Source organism: Amblyomma americanum, chromosome 3, assembly GCF_052857255.1.
Source record: "Amblyomma americanum isolate KBUSLIRL-KWMA chromosome 3, ASM5285725v1, whole genome shotgun sequence".
Classification (NCBI taxonomy): Eukaryota; Metazoa; Arthropoda; class Arachnida; order Ixodida; family Ixodidae; genus Amblyomma; species Amblyomma americanum.
In genome coordinates, this window is record NC_135499.1 from 66944987 (window position 1) to 66966113 (window position 21127).

At 45.7% G+C, this 21127-nt stretch overlaps 1 protein-coding gene across 4 annotated transcripts in view; it reads right to left on the reverse strand.

The window, feature by feature from the left end:
* The window catches only part of LOC144124642 (polypeptide N-acetylgalactosaminyltransferase 11-like), a 110597-nt gene that overhangs the window by 45857 nt on the left and 43613 nt on the right, over positions 1-21127 (reverse strand). For all 4 annotated transcript variants that reach the window (XM_077657441.1, XM_077657442.1, XM_077657444.1 and 1 more), the window contains 4 exons: positions 13057-13187; positions 10935-11173; positions 3211-3328; positions 1431-1583 (listed from right to left, as the gene is read on the reverse strand). In XM_077657441.1, coding sequence (XP_077513567.1) covers positions 1431-1583; positions 3211-3328; positions 10935-11173; positions 13057-13187 — 641 coding nt within the window. The remainder of the gene's footprint in view (positions 1-1430; positions 1584-3210; positions 3329-10934; positions 11174-13056; positions 13188-21127) is intronic.

Sequence of the window (21127 nt, forward strand, 5' to 3'; positions counted from 1 at the left end):
CGCTAAAGCTTTGACCTTAAATGAATAAATAAATAGATAAATATTGTCGTGACTGTGATTCGAAACCACAGCGGTGCGAAAAGGTCAGCTTTGTTGGCCAATGTACGAGAGCCCTTTGCTATTGGCCCGTCCAATCACACCTCGTTAAACTGCAACACACTCTGTGTGCTGCACATCGTCATCTTCAACAACTTCCATCTGCGGCGCGAACAGGTCAGATCGGCTTAGCCTCGATCAGAGCTTGACCTGAGTCTAATATCGTCGCCAGTCATGCTGACGACCCAGCAAAGCAAAGCCAGAAGCCAACCAAGCTAAACGCATGCTTTTGCACATCTCAGTTTAACTACGTTGAAAGCCCACCATTTTCTTTTTTTCTGGTACATCTGGTATTTGCACTGCTGTGACAGCAGTTCCAGGTGGAGTCTCAACAAAGCGGCATGTAGTGATTGGTATGTTTGTAACACGCATCGCACATCTTCAAAGAATCCTAGCAACAGCATTTCTGCCGCGTAGCTCATAGAATCGATTTTGAGGTACATGGGGTCCTATTTAACGCAGTGACGTGAGCACATGCATTCTTCGTCAATGCCAAAAACGTGCATGGTCTCAGTATGAACGCATCACAGGATAAAAACAACTGCTCATATATTTCTTTTTAGAAGGGTTTAGTTGTAAGCCAGTTGGTAGGACATCGTGAGCATCAAAACCGCAAAACAGGACGGCATTTTAGCCAGTGTTCTGGACGCATCCGTTATGCAAACACATCTATTGTTCGAGAATTCTGATTTCTGCAGTATCCCGAAAATCATGACATGGCATCGATTTCGAAACAGCCAAAGACCAATGCTGAGAGATTTTTGGAAATAAACGTTGTTCATGAATTATCCAGTACAATCTATCAATGTTCTCTACCAGTCTCATGACAACGAAATTTCACATCAACGAAATTTTTCATGGACCCTATGAATTTATTGTAGTGGGATTTAACCATAATCACTACCATGGTGATGACTAAGTGGTCTAGGGAGTCAGGTGAGGAATCCACAGGCTCAGTGCTGATGAGCTTTCGAATTCAGGTTGGGAGGGCTTGGAAATATCTCTACTTTCTCGTTTGTGATTGCATTTTAGACGAAGTTTCAGCTCGCATTTGGATTCAGTTTCACTGCTGGCTTTGATAACTTCACGGTAATTTCGGAGGAGCGTTCAGCCAAGGTTTTTGAGAATGTCAGCTAACATCGTTTCATGTGCAAAAGAAAGCTGGAAAAAGTAGCACACAAGTCAGTATAGACAAGGATCAGCACGTATGCACAAAGTGAATGCGGTTCAAGTCCTGTCTTTGTTATGGAAGCTAGGCGCACCAACAATGGCATCGAGGCCAGGGTGCTGGCGTGTACTCGGATCGCAGCGTAATGCAGCAGCATGTTGCCCACCTTGTACTCATCCATCCAGACGTGTGCCACCCGGAGTGAGTTCTTGGTAAGCGTGTCTTCACCACTGGGTGATCCGTAGGGTCGCCTCCGACGAAACACGTGCCCCACTCGGGAGCAGGGGAGGATCTCTAGCCGACCACCGCACATCCAGATCTGAGTGCAGGAGGAGAGGCTGTTGTCAACCCCTGACAGGTGTAGCTGCCAGCGGAAAACAGCATGTCTGCTTCCCCACGCAGCACACATAGTGCCAAACCTAGCAGGCGCAGACCACTGCACCGAGTGCCATTCAGTCATGCCAAGAACACTAGTTGCTCTCTGCTATGGACACTGACTGCACTGGTTTCACTCGAAGTTGCTACTGACATATCACGCTCCATGACCTCGACAAATAGTCATAGTACTGCTAATCCAGTAAACAGACATGACCAGCAGTGCTCCAATTGGCATCCGAAAGTGGCACGCAGCTGATTTCATTTTGCAGGCTGATGCGCTGACGATAAACACTGCCACCGCGGGCTGGCAACTGAGCTCAAAAAGTAAAACTACATGGCCGGGCTATTTTTGGCCTAGCGACGGCGCTTCTCTGACCGTTGTAATGCCTGTCGATAAGCACACACCAGAGGTGCACAAGCTGCAGTCACTTGCCCTGCCAGTGAAATTCTGATAATGGGTTTGCCTGCATATCACACCTGATCAAAACAAGATGGTGGAGCTCATGTTAGAAGATTTGAGGGCAGCAGTATGAGTGCCATGGGTGTGTGCGTGAAGTACGAAACACATTATGGGAGAATAAAAAAAAGAAACTCTTTTTTTGCGCTGCGATTGCCCATGGTGGGCGGTCGGCCAATTTGGTTTGATAAACTGTGATAAGCTGAAAAGTAGTACTAGTGGTTTATTCAAAACAGTGAAAAAGAAAGGAAAAGGTCTTTGCTAGGCCCGGCATCTGCTATTGCTACGGGAAGCACCTGAGCTGGAGCAGCAGAAATAAAGGGATAGCAGGCAGCCTGGAGAAATGAAATGAGAGTTGAGGGGACAGCCATAAAGGATAGGCGGGGAGAAAGGTCGGGGACTATATACAAGTGTTTACAAAAATTCACATATGTACAGGTCGACGTGCGGGATGTCCATAAATGAAGCTGGAAAGCCCACTTTCAGAATTTCGCATAAGATGCTAGGCCAGCAACGTCCAACGACATAAGCCACGGAATGTGACAGTCCAGATGATAAACGATGGAGAGCAAAGTGAGGAGGACACTTCTGGACTGTTTTTCCGATGCTTTCAATTTGGATTTTTGGTAATTTGCTAGGCTAGTGTGGTTTCAAAATGGCCGAATTTACGAAACTTGGCGGTATTCAATCGTAACCATATATTCAGAAATTTTCCCATAACTATTTCCCAAATTAAATATGAACCGAAAAACAAACTTATCCCATTCGTAAGAGGACTTGACAAGTAGTTTTGGTAAGTATGTCTGTGCACAAGTAAAGTAGAACATGCACAAGACAAAAAGCCCTGTGCCAGGCCACTCAGCTCACACAGAGTTCTTCAACCACAAAAAGGCCTTGTCCACAACCGCGCAGCTGTCTGCGACTATGGACAAGTGCAGCCTCCAGAATGCACACCTGTAGCACTCTAAACGGAAAGGAGTAAAAAAAAGGGAGTCAGCTGTCCTCTTATAGAAGGGAGTTCAATACCCTATTTACTCCCAGATGGGTGTATTCATGTTTAGAGTGTCAGGCATGGCTTGCTTCCAATCTCAGCAAGTAGAAAAGAGCTCACCCGAAAGGAGATCTCCAGATTCTCACCGCCCCAGATGTCCATGCCATCGTCATACTCGCCCAGTTCATGGAAGTACTGCCGATCCATGGCAAACAGGCCACCTGCCATGGTGGGCGACCTGCACCATGGAACATCAAAAGTCCCATACCAACATAGCTTGACAAGCACAGGCTGCAAATATGAACAAGCAGCAAAAGCTGCACTAGTGAAGCAGAGCAACACATGAATGCCTGTTCAGTTCAAGAGCATCCTTAAAGGCGGACTAAGGAGCGTTCTGAAAAATTCATTTTCGCTCTTATTTTGACTTCTCGGTTTCTTTAAATAAAGTTTCAGTCACAGACAATAAAGCTGTGAATTAAGCCCACGAAAAAAAATATATATGCGTGGACTGTTAGCTTTTGCAAGACATAACCTCATCACTCTGCAATGGCCAAAGAAAATATAATAATCCGTGAAGACACCCCAATTAATTTTATCACTCTTTCTGGGCATGACATAAGTGACAGTTTAGTAAAATCAGTACAGATTGGTAGTCCAGAGCATATCACTGAATTAACAAGCCCGAAGTAACTGAGCTATTTATTCAACTCCCATCGTCTGCTGTCACAGAAATGATGCGCCCAACCATCTGCTCTGGCTGAAAATAGTCCGAACAGCAACCCACAAATTTTCGAAGATCACTCTGCATATTACTTTGCCAACAGCAGAGCAGAAAGCTGCCCCTGGATTGGCTGAAAGGCACTCCGAGCATGTTTTTCACCATGCAAACCATGTTGGTTGACTCCTCCTACTCTCCCTGGTGGGATAGTCGGGACATTTGATCCAATTTAATAGAGGAACCAGCCACACGCAATAATAGCTTGAAGTTTTCAGGTATGATCAGAGCATCTAGATTGAGTTCCTTCGATAATATGAACAAATCAAAATCCTCTTTAGTGCACCTTAATGGTGCTAAGCCACCTCCAGGAAAAAGAAAAAAATTTAATAGCAGACATAAACAGCAAATTATTGCCTATCTTAAAAAAATGACATTGTTTTATGCTAATCAAAACATTAAAACAGCTAAAAAAAATTGTAATATACTTTTATTTTCAAAAATGTGCCAAATATGCATCTGATGTCAGCAGCCATAACGTTAATTCAGTTCATCACAAGGCAAACTGCTTTTGCAGTTATATACATAGGAACCTCAGCTGTGCAATGAACCAAAACAGTTACAATATAATGACTTGTCATTGCATAATACTGGAACAACCTGTGAACGGCCCGGAGGCACGGAACAAAGTGTGTTTATTATCAGACAAGGGGCTGCTTATATAAGGACAGGTACAAGCATGAGCATGCGCACTGCACACCATAAGGGCACGTGTTAACATGACAGTGCGCATACTTACACAACCGAAAACAATGGTTCCTGTATAGGCATCTTCTGAGTGAAAATGCAGCAATAACAACAATTATTGCGTGATCTTACTTATTGTGGTTCACTGCAAAGTTAGATATATAATAAATATGTCTACAAAGTTTCCCTGAAAAGTCTTTCGGAAGTCAAAGTTAGGCCCATTTGCATAAGAAGGGATGGCAAAAAGTGAGTTTCGAGAAAAAGAAGAAAAAGATTGGATGCCATAAAGCCGTGTCCAACAGGGTTTAAAATGCACTATATCTGTAACTCAGCCCTTCCTTAGTCTTGCTTTTGGTCGCGTGGCAGCTCAGGTGGTTTTTACGCCATTGGTAGGCTGATTTGAGGATAGCCAGATACACTGTTGGTCACCTATCAGGCAAGCTTTCAAGGTGTGCAGACTAGGCTCGATCCCAATGTGCTCCAGAATGTTTAGCGTCACTCTGTTGCCGTTGTTGAGATGACACACAGCATCATACAAACCAAACATCAGTTTCGGTAGGCTGACATAACCAACCAACGTGTTTCAAACGTCGCGCGTTATCACAAAATTTGGCACATTTTCGAAAAAAACTGGCGCTGCGTTCAAGCAATCGCGCCTGCGCGTGGTAAAATAAAATAAAAACAGCGGGGAAGGACCCCCGGAGAGTGCGTAGCTTTGCGCGTACTGCTGCAACTCAGCTCGCCGGTGAGGCGCCGAGGGAGGCATGGCCGCGCGCGGCATCGATTTTTCTAGAATGTCGGAGTACTTTCTGCTCATTGTCGACGGAAAGGGGGTAACCTTGTCCGCGCTAAAGTGATACTCTCTCCCCTTCGCTCTTGCGCCGATAACTCCGCGTGGCGTGAATGACCTAGATTGTTCTAGAAGGTGGTTTCCACGCTCGACCAATGGGGTTGCGCGGCCGGCGTGGGAAGGAGATGGAGTTTGTGCAGTTGAAGCTGCGTGTATGTGCGCACCTGCCTTGGCGCGAAAAACAGACACGGTCTGCGCCTATAAATGAGGGGCTTCACTGCTGCCCGAGCCGCCGTTCAAGCTTCCAAGAAGCGCGCCCGCTCGACTCCCGGGAGAACACCACTCGCCCAGCCAAGGACCAGCGAGGCAACGTGCACCAGTCTGCGGATCGGCCCCGTCGTGCTCCTCAGGTCGTCGGACTTTCGCAGTGCCCGGTGAACAAAACGTGTTTTGGTTGTTTGTCTCTCTATGTGTTAGTGCACTTTAGGTGCAAAGGTTCTGTTAAATTGTAATCTCTCTCGATTGTTACTTTGCATGAGTTGCATTGTATTTGTAAACCATTTTGTATGTGCTCGTACGAGTGACTGTAAATTCCTCTGTATCATCTCTTAGCTGTATAAACTTTGTTTTGTTTTGTTAACCTTTGGCTCCGACCCATTCTCTGGCTTGCGACTGGGGAAAGCTGGGCACCAAACGACCAACCCCCATGTGACTTGGTAGCTGGTCTCCGGCTGAGCTTGCCATGCTGAGTCGAGGGCATCTCCTCTGTGACCGAGGCCGCTGCCCCCACGCACTCTAAGGGTGTCTGGGAGCGCACGCAAAAGTGCGCGAAGTGGTGACATGCGTCCCTCTTGTCAGTGTTTTAGTATTAAATACAAAAAAAAAATTAGACATGAAGATTAAGAAACAATCATTATTCTAAACAAAAAATTAACCAACAAAGTAACTGATTTTTCTAATTAGGAAAATATTTTGCTGGAAAACTTCTAGTTATGGTTTCACAAGATGCACGGGCGTTATAACATTGGCTGTTTCTTTGGAAGTGTGTTCGTCCTTCTTCTTTTCCGTCTTCTTTTCTTTGACTATGTGCCGTTGCGCTGGAATACTATGAACGTGAATCAAGTTTGAAGCATAATTCTTTTTGCAATTTTTTCATGAATGAAAAGGTATTTTGAAGAAGCAAAATGTAGTAAATTATTTTTTTTAATATTGAGCTTTCAAACCGGCCTCACACTTTAATTAAAAGGGTACTCTCCTTCCTCACGGTCTGCACTTACTGCAACAGACATAGTAGTAGTTCTGATTCCAATCCAACACTATCTATGCGCAATGCCCAACCAACACACACAATGTACATTGAGTTCACACCTCCAAGTTTTTGCAATTACGAATGCGAAATTATTTGAATTTGTAACATGAATACGCACGTTTGATATTTTGTTCACATTCGTTTGGAAAAACTGATATTCAGGAATTTCGGAATATTCGAAAAACCAATATTCGAGAATTTCGGAATATTCCAAAATTCCCAAAAATTCGAATATTCACCAGCAATCAAATACTACGCTGACTTTCATAATTTTACCATGGCTAAGCCACAGTATCTCGGCAAATTATCTGAAGATTGAGGTTAAAGTGCCAGCAGAACCGTACAAAGGCATCCTCTTCGCCTTCTTCTCCGTCTGTATCGTGCGGACCGATCACATTCGGATGCTGCTAGGATTGGACCTCATGTCAAATTCCGCAAGTGGACTTTCCGACACATGACCCTTGATGTGAACAAGAAGGCCAACCATCCGCTTTGAACAATCACAAACTGAAAGTGCAATTTCTTGCCTGTGTCTTGACCCTTCCAAAATGTGTTACATACCTAAAGCCCACACCCATAGCACTGGTTCACTCGCCTTCACAACTTTCTAGCATGACCTCTGCCACTTCGTTTTGATCAAAAATGATATGCGGAAAAGCCCACTTGCAAAATTTTGCATGAGGCTCCCGAAGGGGTGAGTAGAGATGTGACAGCAGGGTAAGAAAGCATGTAAAAAGTAGCGGTGTAATCCATGCTACGCCTAAACTACCCCAAAGCAGGAATGCGTGTGTGCTGACCTATGTTTCGCTGCCATAAGTTGCCATAAAGAAAGAACGGTTTTTGAGAAAAATGTACTTTTTTCATGTGTGTGCTTCGTGCTGTTACACAGGACAGTGAGCAACGGCATGTGATAGCTGAAGTACGATACATAATTTATGCTAGTCTTCTGCTGGCAAACACCTTGCCTGGCGCTTCTTTAAGCGATCCGCACTGTTAGTGACCTCCCGTGGTTAAAGATCTCGCCTGTCTCTACTGAAGGCGATCACATAATCGGCGATCAGCAGCAACACTTGTGGGGAGCTCCGCATATGTTGACACCATTGTGTTAGGTCATAGCAGCATAGTTAGCTAGTGAAATGTTCAGAAGCAAGTCAAAATGGTCGGTCCATGCAACCGCTTTAACAATACTGTTACGTGACGGCAAGTCGAAAAACGGCGATGGCGATAGATGAAATGACAGATGGCGATGATATGATTTAATGGCTGAGGGCCTAGCACGAGCGCTCCTACCCGCGCCACCGAGCGATCGTCCCGAGCGCGTGAACTAGAAGAATGGCAGTGACGATGAAATGCAGGACATGAAGATCGCCGTGGCAGAAGGTGGTGGTGAAAACTTTAATGGACACAGGGGAGTTTAGGGCACGCAGGTCCTTGGGATGGAGAGAGAAGAGACGATGAAGGGCTTGCCGTCACGAAGAAAGAGATGAGCAGATGATGGGCGGGTGAAACCAGGTCCACGAAGACTGAAGAGCCATCGGTCGCCAGAAGCCAACGTGGAGGCTCGTGGATGCACCCAACGGCATGGCTGGGGCGCTTTGTTCTCATGTGTGGGTGGGTGGTCAGTGAGATCTCTGGTTAGTGGTGGCAATCTCGGTTCAGTGGGGTCGTAGGTCATCGTGTCTTCTAAGTTCTTATGTGTGGGCGGTCACTGGGGTCTCAGGTGAGTGGTGGCGGTCGCCACATCGGGCATACCTGGCAGGCTGAGGAAGTGCCGGGGGGTGTGAAGCCACGAGCACTCCACAGAATACCTTGGTGGACAGCAGGCTCCGGAGCCCAGCATCTCCACGAAATGTTAAGTGATGGCAAGCAGAACGAGATGTGATGACAGATGGCGATATGATTTAATGGCTGCAGACTTAGCACTAGCGCTCCCGCCCGCGCCACTGGCCGATTCAACGTCATATTAAGCAAAAACAGACAGAAAAGCATCTTAAAAAAAGCCGCTCATTCCTACCCCCCCACCATCATTGCAGCTTCAATGGCAAAAAAATAATTCTTTGGACAGCCACTAGATGGTACCACTGGTATCACCTATGCGAAAGATTTGTTCTCAGTCGCCGATGCCGTAGACAACACCGATTTCTAATTACTTCTGATCTAATCAGGCAAGTACATCGTGCTGACTGTCGTATACCATATCTGCATCAAATTTCAGCACTCAAAAGTGACCGGTTTAGGAGAGAAGCATTTTACGGAGCGCATTTAGCGTTGCAATAGTCAGGAGGAGGACGGCCGGAAACCACACAGACAAAATTTGCCAAGAAAAAATTGGCAGTGGTTTAGCTCTGGTTAAACCTGGAGTGACGCGATAGCTACGACTGGCTGAGCGGAACTTGCTCAGTTGAATTGCAAAGTCAGTCTTTCGCCGCTCCATTTCGCTGGGCCTTCCTTCTTTATCTTCGTCCCACTTGACATGGCGCATGCGCACAGCTGTTGCAGCTCGGTTTCGCCGGCGTGCCGCACCGCCGGCAGCAGCAGCTGCTCCGCACCACATGACCAACCACGTGGCTGGTCACGTGACGAACCGCGTGACCAACCACCATGACCAGCCACGGCGCTGCGTCGCCGGCATCTGCTCCGCACCGTGGCCAACCACGTGACCAGCCACGTGACCGTGGCCGCACGGTCAAGCTGAAGGCTCGAAATGCTACTGTAATGTAGCTGTCGCTACAAGAGGCTAAGATTTGGCCGTTAAATGCATTCCTGCATTAAAATCCCGCCTATTACATGATGCATTGTAACCCTTGCATCTCTTAAGTGCGCATAACGGCAGGTGTGATGATGACCAGAGGGCCCCTGCTGCAAGGCAAAAAATAGCCTGCCCACGCAGTTTTGGCTTCTGAGCTTTGCCACTCGACCACGGCGACGGTAGCTGTCCAGCCTACACTTCACCGGTCGCCCGAATCCAGCTGTGCGCTGCTTTCAGACGTTGACTGGCAGGTCACTAGTCACTTCTTTTTTTCTTCTTTAAAAACAATTTCGCCGTTCAGCAACGCTAGTGTGCGTTCCTTTCACTAACATCTGTGTTGTCCTCCCAGCACACTGAAACTGCACGCTCATCATGATCTTTTCGGTGTTTGTGCGACTAAGCCTCCTCCTAAGGCCTCACCGCATTTTTGTATTTTTGCCTGTTCTTTTTTTTTCAGGGGTGCAAAGCATTTGTAAATCAACCCTTGGATGATTTGGACATTTCTTCCAGTCCCTTGAACTACAAATTAATCACGTTTTACTAGCCATCATGTTATTTTTAGTTGCCAGAGTCATGTGTCATTCATGGATTTCATTTTGCAACTCATTTTCAATGACTGCATTAAAGACTGCATATTGCTATGCTGTGTAATCAAGCAGTATACATTTCTGTGCACATCAGGTTTCCTTATATGGGGCTGGGTCAGTCTAGTTTTCTTTAGTTCAGCTGCAAGAACCATACACTATTTTTAAAAAATAGGTGCAACAACATTTGCCTATCTTTTTCTGAAATTTTTTTCTTCATATTGAACAGATATTTGCATTCAATTCGTAGTCGAAAATTTCAATATTTTCACACCCCTATATGCAACAGATAAGACTTGTTTTTATGCATGACATAATGCCCAACAGGACGCCAAGTATGGCTGTCACAGAAATGCAACATCAAAAGAAGTGGAACGCTCAAATAAATTGTCCGTAATATGCACACAATGGAAGACTCCACCCCACCTCTCCCCCTTGATTATCCTAAGGCTGCTTCCTTGACCCTACTTTCACATTTCCAAAGCAAGTGGTAGAGGTATGCTGGCTAACTGTACTAAGTCATGAGGGTGCTTTCAGTGCATCTCAGTGCCATACCAAGTGCGCGAGTATTCTGCAAAGCCATTCATTATCACTGTTCTAAAGCACAACAAGAAGCAGAAGAATCTCAATGAGATTCTATAGAAGGAGTTGGTTTAGAAAAAAAAAGGTCATAGCTCCTGTTGTGATACACATATGTATACTTTCAAAAAATATTCGAAAGAAAGGGAAAAGAATTTTTGGGAATTTTTCTCTGCTCCCTCCTCATGTGAGAGTAGTGGCGGACAGGAGACACAAGTCTATTGATGGTGTGCAACAAGCCTTTTCTCCAGGATTGAGCTGAAATTCCATACGCCTCACCGCAATCTGGATAACCCGTTTCAGTCATCGCTTTAACTATCTGTCGGGTAGCAGCAGACTGCCATGAATGTGCACTGCAAGGGGTTGCTCACGGAATGGGGTCGACGGCATGCCCAGGTCCCCGAAGCCTCGGGGGTGACTCCCATTTGAAGTGCAGCCCCCAGTTGAAGCCACCGCGCACAATGGGTGATGCACTGTACTCGAAGGTGTCTGCATTAATGATGTCGATAACAGGACAGGTGACAGTGGTGTGATTGGCACCGATGCGTGCCAGCAGGGGCTCCAGCCAGCCTACGTTCACCTCACAGTGGCTGTCCAGGAACACCAGTACCTGTCACAATGCAAAAGAAATTCACCAAGTGCCACCTCCACACTTCGAGTCTTTCGAGGAGTCCTTCAGGCACACATTTCATGCCACTACAATAAATTTGGGCTTTACTGAAATGCTCATGCATTTAGTACTCCTTGCAGTAGTTATTTGTTGGTGTGTATTCTCACTCACTCACTCACTCACTCACTCACTCATTCAAAGTTGCTTCACAGGGTCAATAACAGGAGCAGAAGTAGCATCATTTACAGTGCTTACCGACTGCTAGTATGGATAACTAAAAAGTAACGACATCATTCACCATCGTCATCATTATCATCAGCCTGACTATGCCCACTGCAGGACAAAGGCCTCTCCCATATCTCTCCAATGAAACCTGTCCTGTGCCAGCTGCGGTTACCTTATCATTGTAAAACTTCTTAATCTCATCCGCCCACCTCACTTTCTGCCGCCCCTGCTTCGCTTCTCTTCCCTTGGAATCTAGTCTGTTACCCTTTATGATGATCAGTTATCTTGAGTACACATTACATGCCATGCAAAACCCATTTCTTACTCTTTTATTCTACTAGGATGTCATTAACATGCATTTGTTCCTTGACCTACTCTGCCCGCTGAGAGACAGGAAGCTGTCTCTCAACAATTTTCCTTCCCATAGCTTGCTGCGAACCAATCAGTCTCAAAGTATCTTCAATAAGCGACATCGGTATGCACTGGGTCTTCCCCAGTGTGCACCAGCACACAGTTTTACCTGGGTGCCCCAGTCTGTATGTTCCAATGTGTGCCGGTGCACAGTTTTATTGTAAAGAAATTGCCCCCGAGCACATAGGGCTCGATCACCATTGGCACCTGTGCACTGACTGGTTTCGAAGCAACTCTAGCAGAGAAAAGACGGCAATCGGGGCTAGCTTCTTGTACGTAATGAGCTGTCTTGTGGTCTTTGTTTTTGTCCTGTGTTGTTTTCCAGTAGTAGCACGTTAAGCCCCTCAGTACTCTGGTGGTGGAAGTCAATCAAAGATGCCATCAGGGACCCCAGAACACACTTTGATGGTTGGTATGTTGGAACTTCTGAGAGCACAAGCTCTCTGTCCTGCGAAAACCACTTTGATGCATACCCACATAACAGTCCAGGGGCATGAAGACGTTTGCATGCAGAAAACTGATCAGACAAGAAAGCGGTGAAACTTTTATGGGATTTTGGAGCAGCAGCCCCTCTTGCTTCATACGCAGTGAGGGGTGCTATAGTTCCCACAGCACAAAAGTGCTTTTCCTCCTCAACCTTATATAAAGTAAGAATAACAACGAGGTCAAGGAAACAGCACAAAAAAGACATCAACAAAGAACTAGCACAGGATGACAGAGCAATTCTGTCATCCTGCACCATACTAATTTGTCCGTGTCTTTCCTGTGCTGCTTCACCAACCATGAAATACAAACAAGCCTGAACATCCACTTTAGCAACCATAAAAAACTGTTCACCCAAACAGTAGTTAAGGCAAGATAATTGCAGAAGTGAAAAAGAAGTACTCACGGTGTTACAAGGCAAAGTTCTACTGAGGGACAGGCTTCCACAGAAACTAACTGGCAGAAAAAGTCTGCACATGCAACACTCAGGCCTCCCATATCTTACTAACTTTTATCCTCTGCACAGGATCCCACACAGAGTAGACCACTTAGTGGTCTACTGTGTGTTCCATGTCAGTCACAACCATTCCATGTCAGTCACAATCAGACACACACCGGGGCCACTTGTGGTTCCACATGGCTACCCCCGTGAAAGAGCACACGACAGCATTTGAGAAAAAGAGCCCATGGCACAAACAAAAGGAGCCATCCCAAGAATTGACATGCCATATGGGCACCAGCAGTGCCTCAACAGCTCTGCTCACCTGGCCCGAGGCATTCCGTGCACCATGCATGCGAGCACGGATGAGCCCCTCACGTGCCGGGGTGCGGATGAGTCGCACGTGAGCGGGCAGCTCAGATGCCACGTACTGCACCAGTGGTAAGCCCAGCTCGGCTGCAAACATCACGAAGGAAAGCGAAAATGAAAAAATTGGTTTTTGAGGGAATGAAACGACATAGCAATGCCATGCCAGGGATGAAGGAGGGAGTGAAAGAAGAAAAAAATGCCATAGTGGATTGATTTTGACCGCCCAGGTTCTTTAACGTGCACTGACATCACACAGCACACGGATGTGTTTTCCTGCTTTGCATCCATCAAAATGTGGCCACTGCAGCAAGGAATGAGGGGGCACATCCTCAGGCTCAGTACCAGAATGCCACAACCAGTGAGCCATCGGGAAGTAATGAGAACAAAGAGCCTAGGTTGCTGCCAGATGCACGCATAAGCAGTAAACACTTCAAGTGTGCGCAGTTGGTGCAGAGCAAGCACAAGGACAGGAAAATAATGACAAGGACGATACATTAAACAGGGTCCCCAATATACTGCAATTTTGTGCTTACTATTGAAACTTTTTACACCAGCCTAATACCCAAATGTTCACTTAAGGACAGATTTGTTAAAGAAGTAAAACACACTCCATTACAAGAATTTAACTGGCACAGAGTTGAGAGCACCTCGGCTGCTATGGCCAGATCTAGCCACCGTATCATGTCACAGTCATGTTTCCGCAGCAGAACCCATGTTTTTGACTCAACAATAGCTGTTTTGCTTTTTGTGTTCGCCAAATCTCTGGTTACGTTTTTCGCCGTGTGGGTGGGCATGCGCTTTGCTGTTTTCTTCCAGTGGTTTCTTGGAATAAATCGTCTGTTGTCAGTTAGCACTCGTCCTGCGTGCTCCTTTTCTTTGTCCCATTGTGCTGCACGATATCTTCTTCTAAAACACTGGCCAAGCCAAATACAGAACCTCCTCATCTTCCCGGTATTCTCGCAGTGGATGAAGCGCTCCTTAACCTTTCAACTGCGAAATTAATTTCCTAAAAATGTACCATAATTGCCAAATATTGGGGGCAATTTTTAGTGAAGATAACTGTTGTCAGGCTTAAAACATGCGCTAAAGGAACAACTAGCGCCCTCTAGTGTTGAAAATTGCAACCAATGCAACTGCTGACTGTAACTTGTCTTTTGAGGTGGGAGCCACAGAGCATCAAGGTGCACAAGTGCGACTTGTCATTGGCAATACTGGTACAATCTACCATGGCGAGCACAGCTTGGGGTTGGAGGCTGAAGGGCTAAACTCACATAGCCGGTGGCTCCACTCTTTCTTGTAGTAAATTTTGAGGAACGCTGCAGTATGAATAAATAAATTACACATGTAGTTCCTGTTCATTTGTGCAGCGTGCAACATGGTGATACCCATACATCCAGTGAGAGTGGTGAAATCGCAGTACTCAATATTTTAAATGAGTCTTCAAGTTGACATGTCACTTTGACATGACCAGCTTGCAGTGACAATTTTTAGCAGCAGTATGCCAGTTGGGCGTGACTGCGGACATATTGTAATGCATCCTGCGTGCATTAAACACTACAGGCCATATACTACCTCTTCTCTGCATTAACCGCTGCAGGGCCTGTACTACCTCCTGCCTTTAATGCAACCTGCTTGCATTAATTATCGCAGGCTCTATAGACCTTTCCATCAGGCAAGAAGGAGTTGAAATGCCTCCTCTCTCACCTGCGGCAAACAGCTGCCGCTTCCACAGCACTAGCGCCAAGTGCACACAACAGCCCAGGAAGCAATGTGGCGATGCCTAGGAACCCTCAGTGGAAAGGTCTATACTACCTCCTGCTTGTAATGCATCCTGCCTACATTAACCACTGCAAGCAACATACTGCCCAGTGTTGGCAGTAGTGCATTACAAGTAATGGCGTTACCGGTAACACGTTACTTTTTTTGGTAACTTAGTAATGTACTCTTTACCATTTCGGAACTGTAACGAGTAACATACTTCCGTTAACAATTTTCGGTAATGTGAGGTGTCACGGCACTAGTTACTTTTTATTCCAATTGTTCCCCTCATCCGCCCCTTTTTTTAGAGAAAAAAAGTGCAGAGCACCTAAAGTGATGTGGCAAGTAAACAAAACAAACAGGTGCTCTCGACGACCCTTGTTGCGGCTCGCATGCATACCAGAAAACACCTGCCCTTGATGACGAACCTAACTAAAAGAAAAAGAGCACCCATAAATAACGAAACTCGTGCACGAACACACATTCACACACTTGCCTTCACCTACCTCCACTTTGCAAACCACTCACACACACAACTCTCGAAATAGTGGAAGCATGCCGGGCATTTTGAAACATCACCTTTTTCAGAATTACTGTAAGTTTGTTGAGAGTTCAACAATGTCTTTTCGTGAATTTAGAATTGATGATCCAAGTGTCATTTTGAGTTTATAATGTCACATTCAGAAAATGGCTTCACCATGTGCCACTGAGTTATAAGTAGGATACAACTTATAAAAACAGCAGTTTGTAACACTGGGCCACCATCCGCTAAGCCCTGTATTACTCCTCCAGCAAAAAATTAGTTTGCCTATATCAAACAATTCACGTATCAAAATTCTAAACCTCACAATTATTTTCTCGTGATAAGCTTCTGGTATAGGTAACAAGAAACATTTATGCAGCAGACTACTTTTTCGTCGTGGAGAAAATCTGTGTATAGCGGCTGAATGTGGGCGGTGCTTCACTGCTGACTTAAGTTGTATCCGACTCCTTTAGGCCACTATAACATTGCTAAGCTCCTGCATATCTGTGCAAAAAATTCTCATTACATCAGGATTTCAGCTAAAATCGTTTTTTGGGCTAGAAGTATTATGTGAAATATGAGATTTATAAAATTGTTATCGTGAGTTCATGCAGTAAAGATGCAATAAAAAAAATTACGGCCATAGAGTAACGGCAAAGTAACGTGCGGTAATTTTTTCGCTAACGGCAACCGTAACGCGTCAACTTTTCATAGCCTAACCACTAATATATTTAGTTACTTTTCGGTAACGCTTAGAACACTGATACTACCTCCTGCTTGTAATGCATCCTGCATGCCTTAACCGCTGCAGGCCTTATACTACATACTGCTCTTAATGTATCCTGCCTGCCTTAACCGCTGCAGGCCTTACACTACCTCCTGCTCTAAATGCATCCTGCCTGCATTAACCACTGCAGGCTTTACCCAACCTTCTGCTTGTAATGCATCCTGCCTGCCTTAACCACTGCAGGCCTTACACTACCCTCTGCTCTAAATGCATTCTGCCTGCCTTAACCACTGCAGGCCTTACACTACCTCCTGCTCTAAATGCACTCTGCCTGCCCTAACCGCTGCAGGCCTTACACCACCTCCTGCTATAAATGCATCCTGCTTGCCTTAACTGCTGCAGGCCTTACACAACCTTCTACTTGTAATGCATCCTGCCTGCATTAACTGCTGCAGGCCTTACACTACCTCCTGCTCTAAATGCATCCTGCCTGCCTTAACTACTGCAGGCCTTACACAACCTTCTGCTTGTAATGCATCGTGCCTGCCTTGACTGCTGCAGGCCTTACACAGCCTTCTGCTTGTAATGCATCCTGCTTGCCTTAAGGTGGCGGTCCCACTCTGGCGGTGAGCGGGAACCATTTTTGGTGATAATTGTACGTCGACTGTACCTCCCTCGTTCGCTTCATAAATATGGTTCAGATATCTCCGAAAAGCTAGTTTTCTCTGCTTTCAAAAGGTGCATTTGTTAACGGTAGCTGCAAATTTGTTTCAACTGTAAAAGAAAACGCAAAGATGAAAACTGGCAGTTGAGCTCAACTTGTCTCAGGAAATGCAAAATTGTGAAAAACCTCTTGCACCTAGAGAAATATCTTTCGAGATATTTTGAGATGTGATGCTAGTGCGCATATTTAAGCATTTAGAAGTACGTGTATAGATTAGTTTATTAGCCACGCTTGTTTGAAAAGCATAGAAAACAGAATATAATCTGCAATAACTTTTGGGATATGCATTGCACTGCGGCGACTTCTTGTACAGTTTGAGATCGTCTAATCGCTCATCTATTCTGAAAATTTCATTCATCTGCCTTGTTTAGTTTAAGTTATTCCTGATCAAAGTTAGCGTTTTTTCGAAATAATTAAAAACGGAATGCAATACTGTTCAGTTAACCAGCACTTCACAATTCTGAGATTTTGCGTGAAGAAACTTAGTACTGCGCTCTACGCGGCTAAGCATCGCCTTTACTCTACGGCTTTTGGGGAACGTGCACTGTCTAGTTGAAAAAATGTTGATTTTAGCTACCTTTTTCGTTGTGCTTATGAAGGGCACAAGCTCTCGGAACGTTCCGCAGCTTCTATTTTTTCAGGTAAATATACTCTTAAAATATCGGGCTCTTATTCTTTTATTCAACTTGTAAAAATTATCGACTACAAAGTCCACAAATTACAAACAATAATAGCAATAACGCAGCGACATGCGATAAATGTAGTAAGTAGCGCCATCTACATTAGCGCACATGTACTAAATGGTCACAGTTCAGAAAAATGAAAAGTGTGGCGCTGCCAAACACCTAAAATCAGGAGGTGTTCACGAGAGGGAATCATTTCTCTACGATATTTGCATGTTCCCTTTCATTTTGCCCTCTGTAGCTTCCGAGCAGATTTACACCATATTGCTTTGCTGGATTGCTTTTTGTGAAAGCAACACTACGCGAGTCGCCTAGCCATTTCGCAGAGCTGAGGAAAGGAGGTACTGCGCATGCGCGAGGAGCAGTGACGTCACACGGCGCCCGCCGTCGTCGCTGCGGCGGTGACTCAGAGGTGCCGCCGCCGCGCTCGCCAGTTGCGCATGCGCAGTAGCGGCGCATAGCTAGCGTGCCGGGGCCACCGCCGCTGCCGCGCACTCTCCATCGCCTCTCCCTGATGCTACGAAAAGCATTCTAGGCGTCGTCTTATTTTTCGAGGACAGCTTTGGCATTGCTGAAGAAGGAAGGAGACAGGCTTTTGCCTCGTGCCGCCGGTTGTTCGTTGTTCCGGCTAGCGCTGTGGAGGGGAAGTTGGAGAGCGCTCGATTCGCCTGCACTCGCTGTACCATTTCGCAAAGCTGTGCGGCGGTGCCCCTGAGAGTGTAGCGCTAGTTCCGGCAGTTTGAGCCACGGTGTAAGAGTAGGCTATGTCTTTCACCGTGGTTTGAGCGCAGTTTGGCACTGTCTGCTTCCAAAACGGATGGTCGAGTGCAGGCCTGGTTGTCTGCTAGCCTTGGTGACGCCAGTGAATTGCAGCCAGCTGTTTCTGTTTACACCCCACATCAGCGGCTGCCAACATCTCGTATCTCGTGAAGAAATCTTCAAAGAGCACATCACAATAAAATGTTGCCATGAACCAGCCTCGATGTGTGCATGTGCACCTCGTGACAGCTGGCGCGAAACGACGCGACTGAACTGTGTCGACGTGCATCATGCTGCATGCACGTCTTTGTTTTTTACAGTGATGTCAGTTACGTGTAGCCGTTTTTTTTGGAGAACTCGAGCAGTGTTCTAGCTTGTCGACGAGTGGAATTACTTGAGTCTCCGCCGTTTATCACTACGCGCAAACCATCATCTGCCTTCATGGCGGCTGCAGCTGCACTATTTCGGCACTAACCACCGAGAAGGGTTGCAGTTTTCCTGAACTACACTCGCACTACTTTCAAACGAATGCCGTGGTTCAGAGCGCACCTTGTTTCACCGCTGAAATGAAGCCATGTGAGCTGGAGTGCCGCGGGAACCAGTTCATGTGGTACAGGCGAATCGAACGGATCTATAAGTCGGGTACAACCAGTGTTGTAGGCGTTATCGAAAAAAAATAACTAAATACGTTACTCGTTACGCTAAAAAAAAAGAACGCGTTACCGCCTACGTTACCTACCATTGCCGAAAAAAAGGATCGCACGTTACTTTGCCGCTACTCCATGGCCATAATTACACTGCGGCTTCGCTGTAAGAACTGAAAATAACAATTTTATAAAGCTCATTTTTCACATAATTCCGACCTCACAAAGAAAACATAGCTGAACTCAACAAACTTACAGTAATTCTGGTGTGCTCCTGCTTAAGAAATTACGCGGAAATTGTGTAGCAATAAAGGAATGCTTAGTTCAGGAAAAAAAATGTATTTGCGCACATGAACATTTTTTGTCACTTGAACCTGCATAAATATCACGAAAATGTTAGTGTTTATGTCAAGGTGTTCAAGGTCAGCCTCGCTCACTTAGGAACTCAATAAACAGAAACGTAGCCGCAGTTGCAGATAGAAATAAGCAAAATTTATTTTGAAATCAATGTTGATAAACAACGACAACTTTCTAATAGTTACAACTTGCTGTTACTGCAGCTGCACTGCAAAGCTGTCATCGGACAGCTTGCCTCGCTACCTAGTGGGGTTGTTAGTTGGGGAGTGGGTTGTTCCTTGGTCAAGATAGGGGAGAAAGGGGGGGGGGGGGGGGTTGTATGACTATGAAGGGAGAAAGTTGGAGTGACAGTGTTGTTGAGCAGAAAGTTTTTAGAAAGTTTAGTATGAGGTAGCTCACTACTGCCGGCACAGGGACAAAGGCCCATTTCCTTCTTTTTTCCGATACTTCAGTGCTAAAGCCGGTTGACTGCAGTCCCCTTTTCTGTTCTGTACCATTGTACTCTTTCGACGGCTCTCTTGGGGCCATCTTGAAGTAAACTGGCGACATTCCTGAGTTTACTCAGAAGGGGGAACTGCTTCCACAAAGAATGCGAGAGTGTTGCCTAGGAACAAGACCTTTTGGTTGGAAAACAAGCTTACAGAGAAACCGACTTACAGATTTCTGCAAATGGTCTATTGGTGGCTCGGCATGCGTGCACTCTTTAGAGAGTTCCGTGCGTGAGTGGTGTGGGGACAAGTGTGTGAATGCGTGTTCGTGCATTTTTTTTTTTACTTGAGTGCGTCGTCAAGGGCAGGTGTTTTCTGGCATGCATGCGAGCCCCAACAAGGGTCGTCGAGAGCACCTGTAGATGTTGTTTATTTGCAACAACATTTTCGGCGTTTCTTTTTCTGAAAAATAGGCGGAGCGGGGCAATTGAAATAAGAAATAACTAGTAACGTGACACCTCAAGTTACCGAAAAATGGTAACGTAAGTACGTTACCCGTTGCAGTTCCGAAATGGTAACGAGTACGTTACAAAGTTACCGAAAAAAACTAGCGCGTTGCCGGTAACGTCGTTACTTTTTTTCGGTAACTTTGTAACGTACTGGTTACCATTTCGGAACTGTAACGGGTAACGTACTTACCAGGGGCGCAGCCAGGGGGGGGGGGGTGCTTATGGGGCTTCAGCCAGCACCGCTCACCAAAACAACCACCGGAAGCCATTCTGGATTTTGTCACATACAATGTCTTTTTCAGACTAGAAAAGACATTTTGGCGCGAACATTGCTAACACAGGTCGTATTTCGTGGCAACGCCCATGCACCTGGAGTCACGTAATGCAAGCATCAGTTAGCATAATGATCAAAATTACCCTCTGAATGCGAAAATTTTGAGGACATCAATAACCGACCTTGATTGACCTAGCTTATTGAAAGCCCTGCCCACGCGGCGTTTCCCAACATACACACTTGGATATTGGTTATTTCAACTTGCGGCATCATTCGTGGCTTTCGCTTGTCCTTCTCTTTGTTGTTTATCTAACTGCTTTTATTTTTTTCTTTGAACCAAAGGAATGCCCTTCTGTAATTATGGGTGCAGAATAATTGTCGCCGTGCAGGCAGTTGAAAAATACATACTTTCCTATTGATTTCTGCATTGTTCCTCTATTATTCTAACCATATGGTGCCGTCACGACCGCAGCATGGCCCAAGTACATATCGCGACATCCGCTATCATAGTTTTGGTCTTTGCTAAATCGTCTGTCTTTCCATGTGCAAAGTTTAATATTTGTGATTGCGCAAGATGTTTATTTGCCTTGTTTGACGCCTCATGAAGAGTGAATAGAGACATACGTGTATTTACATATCTT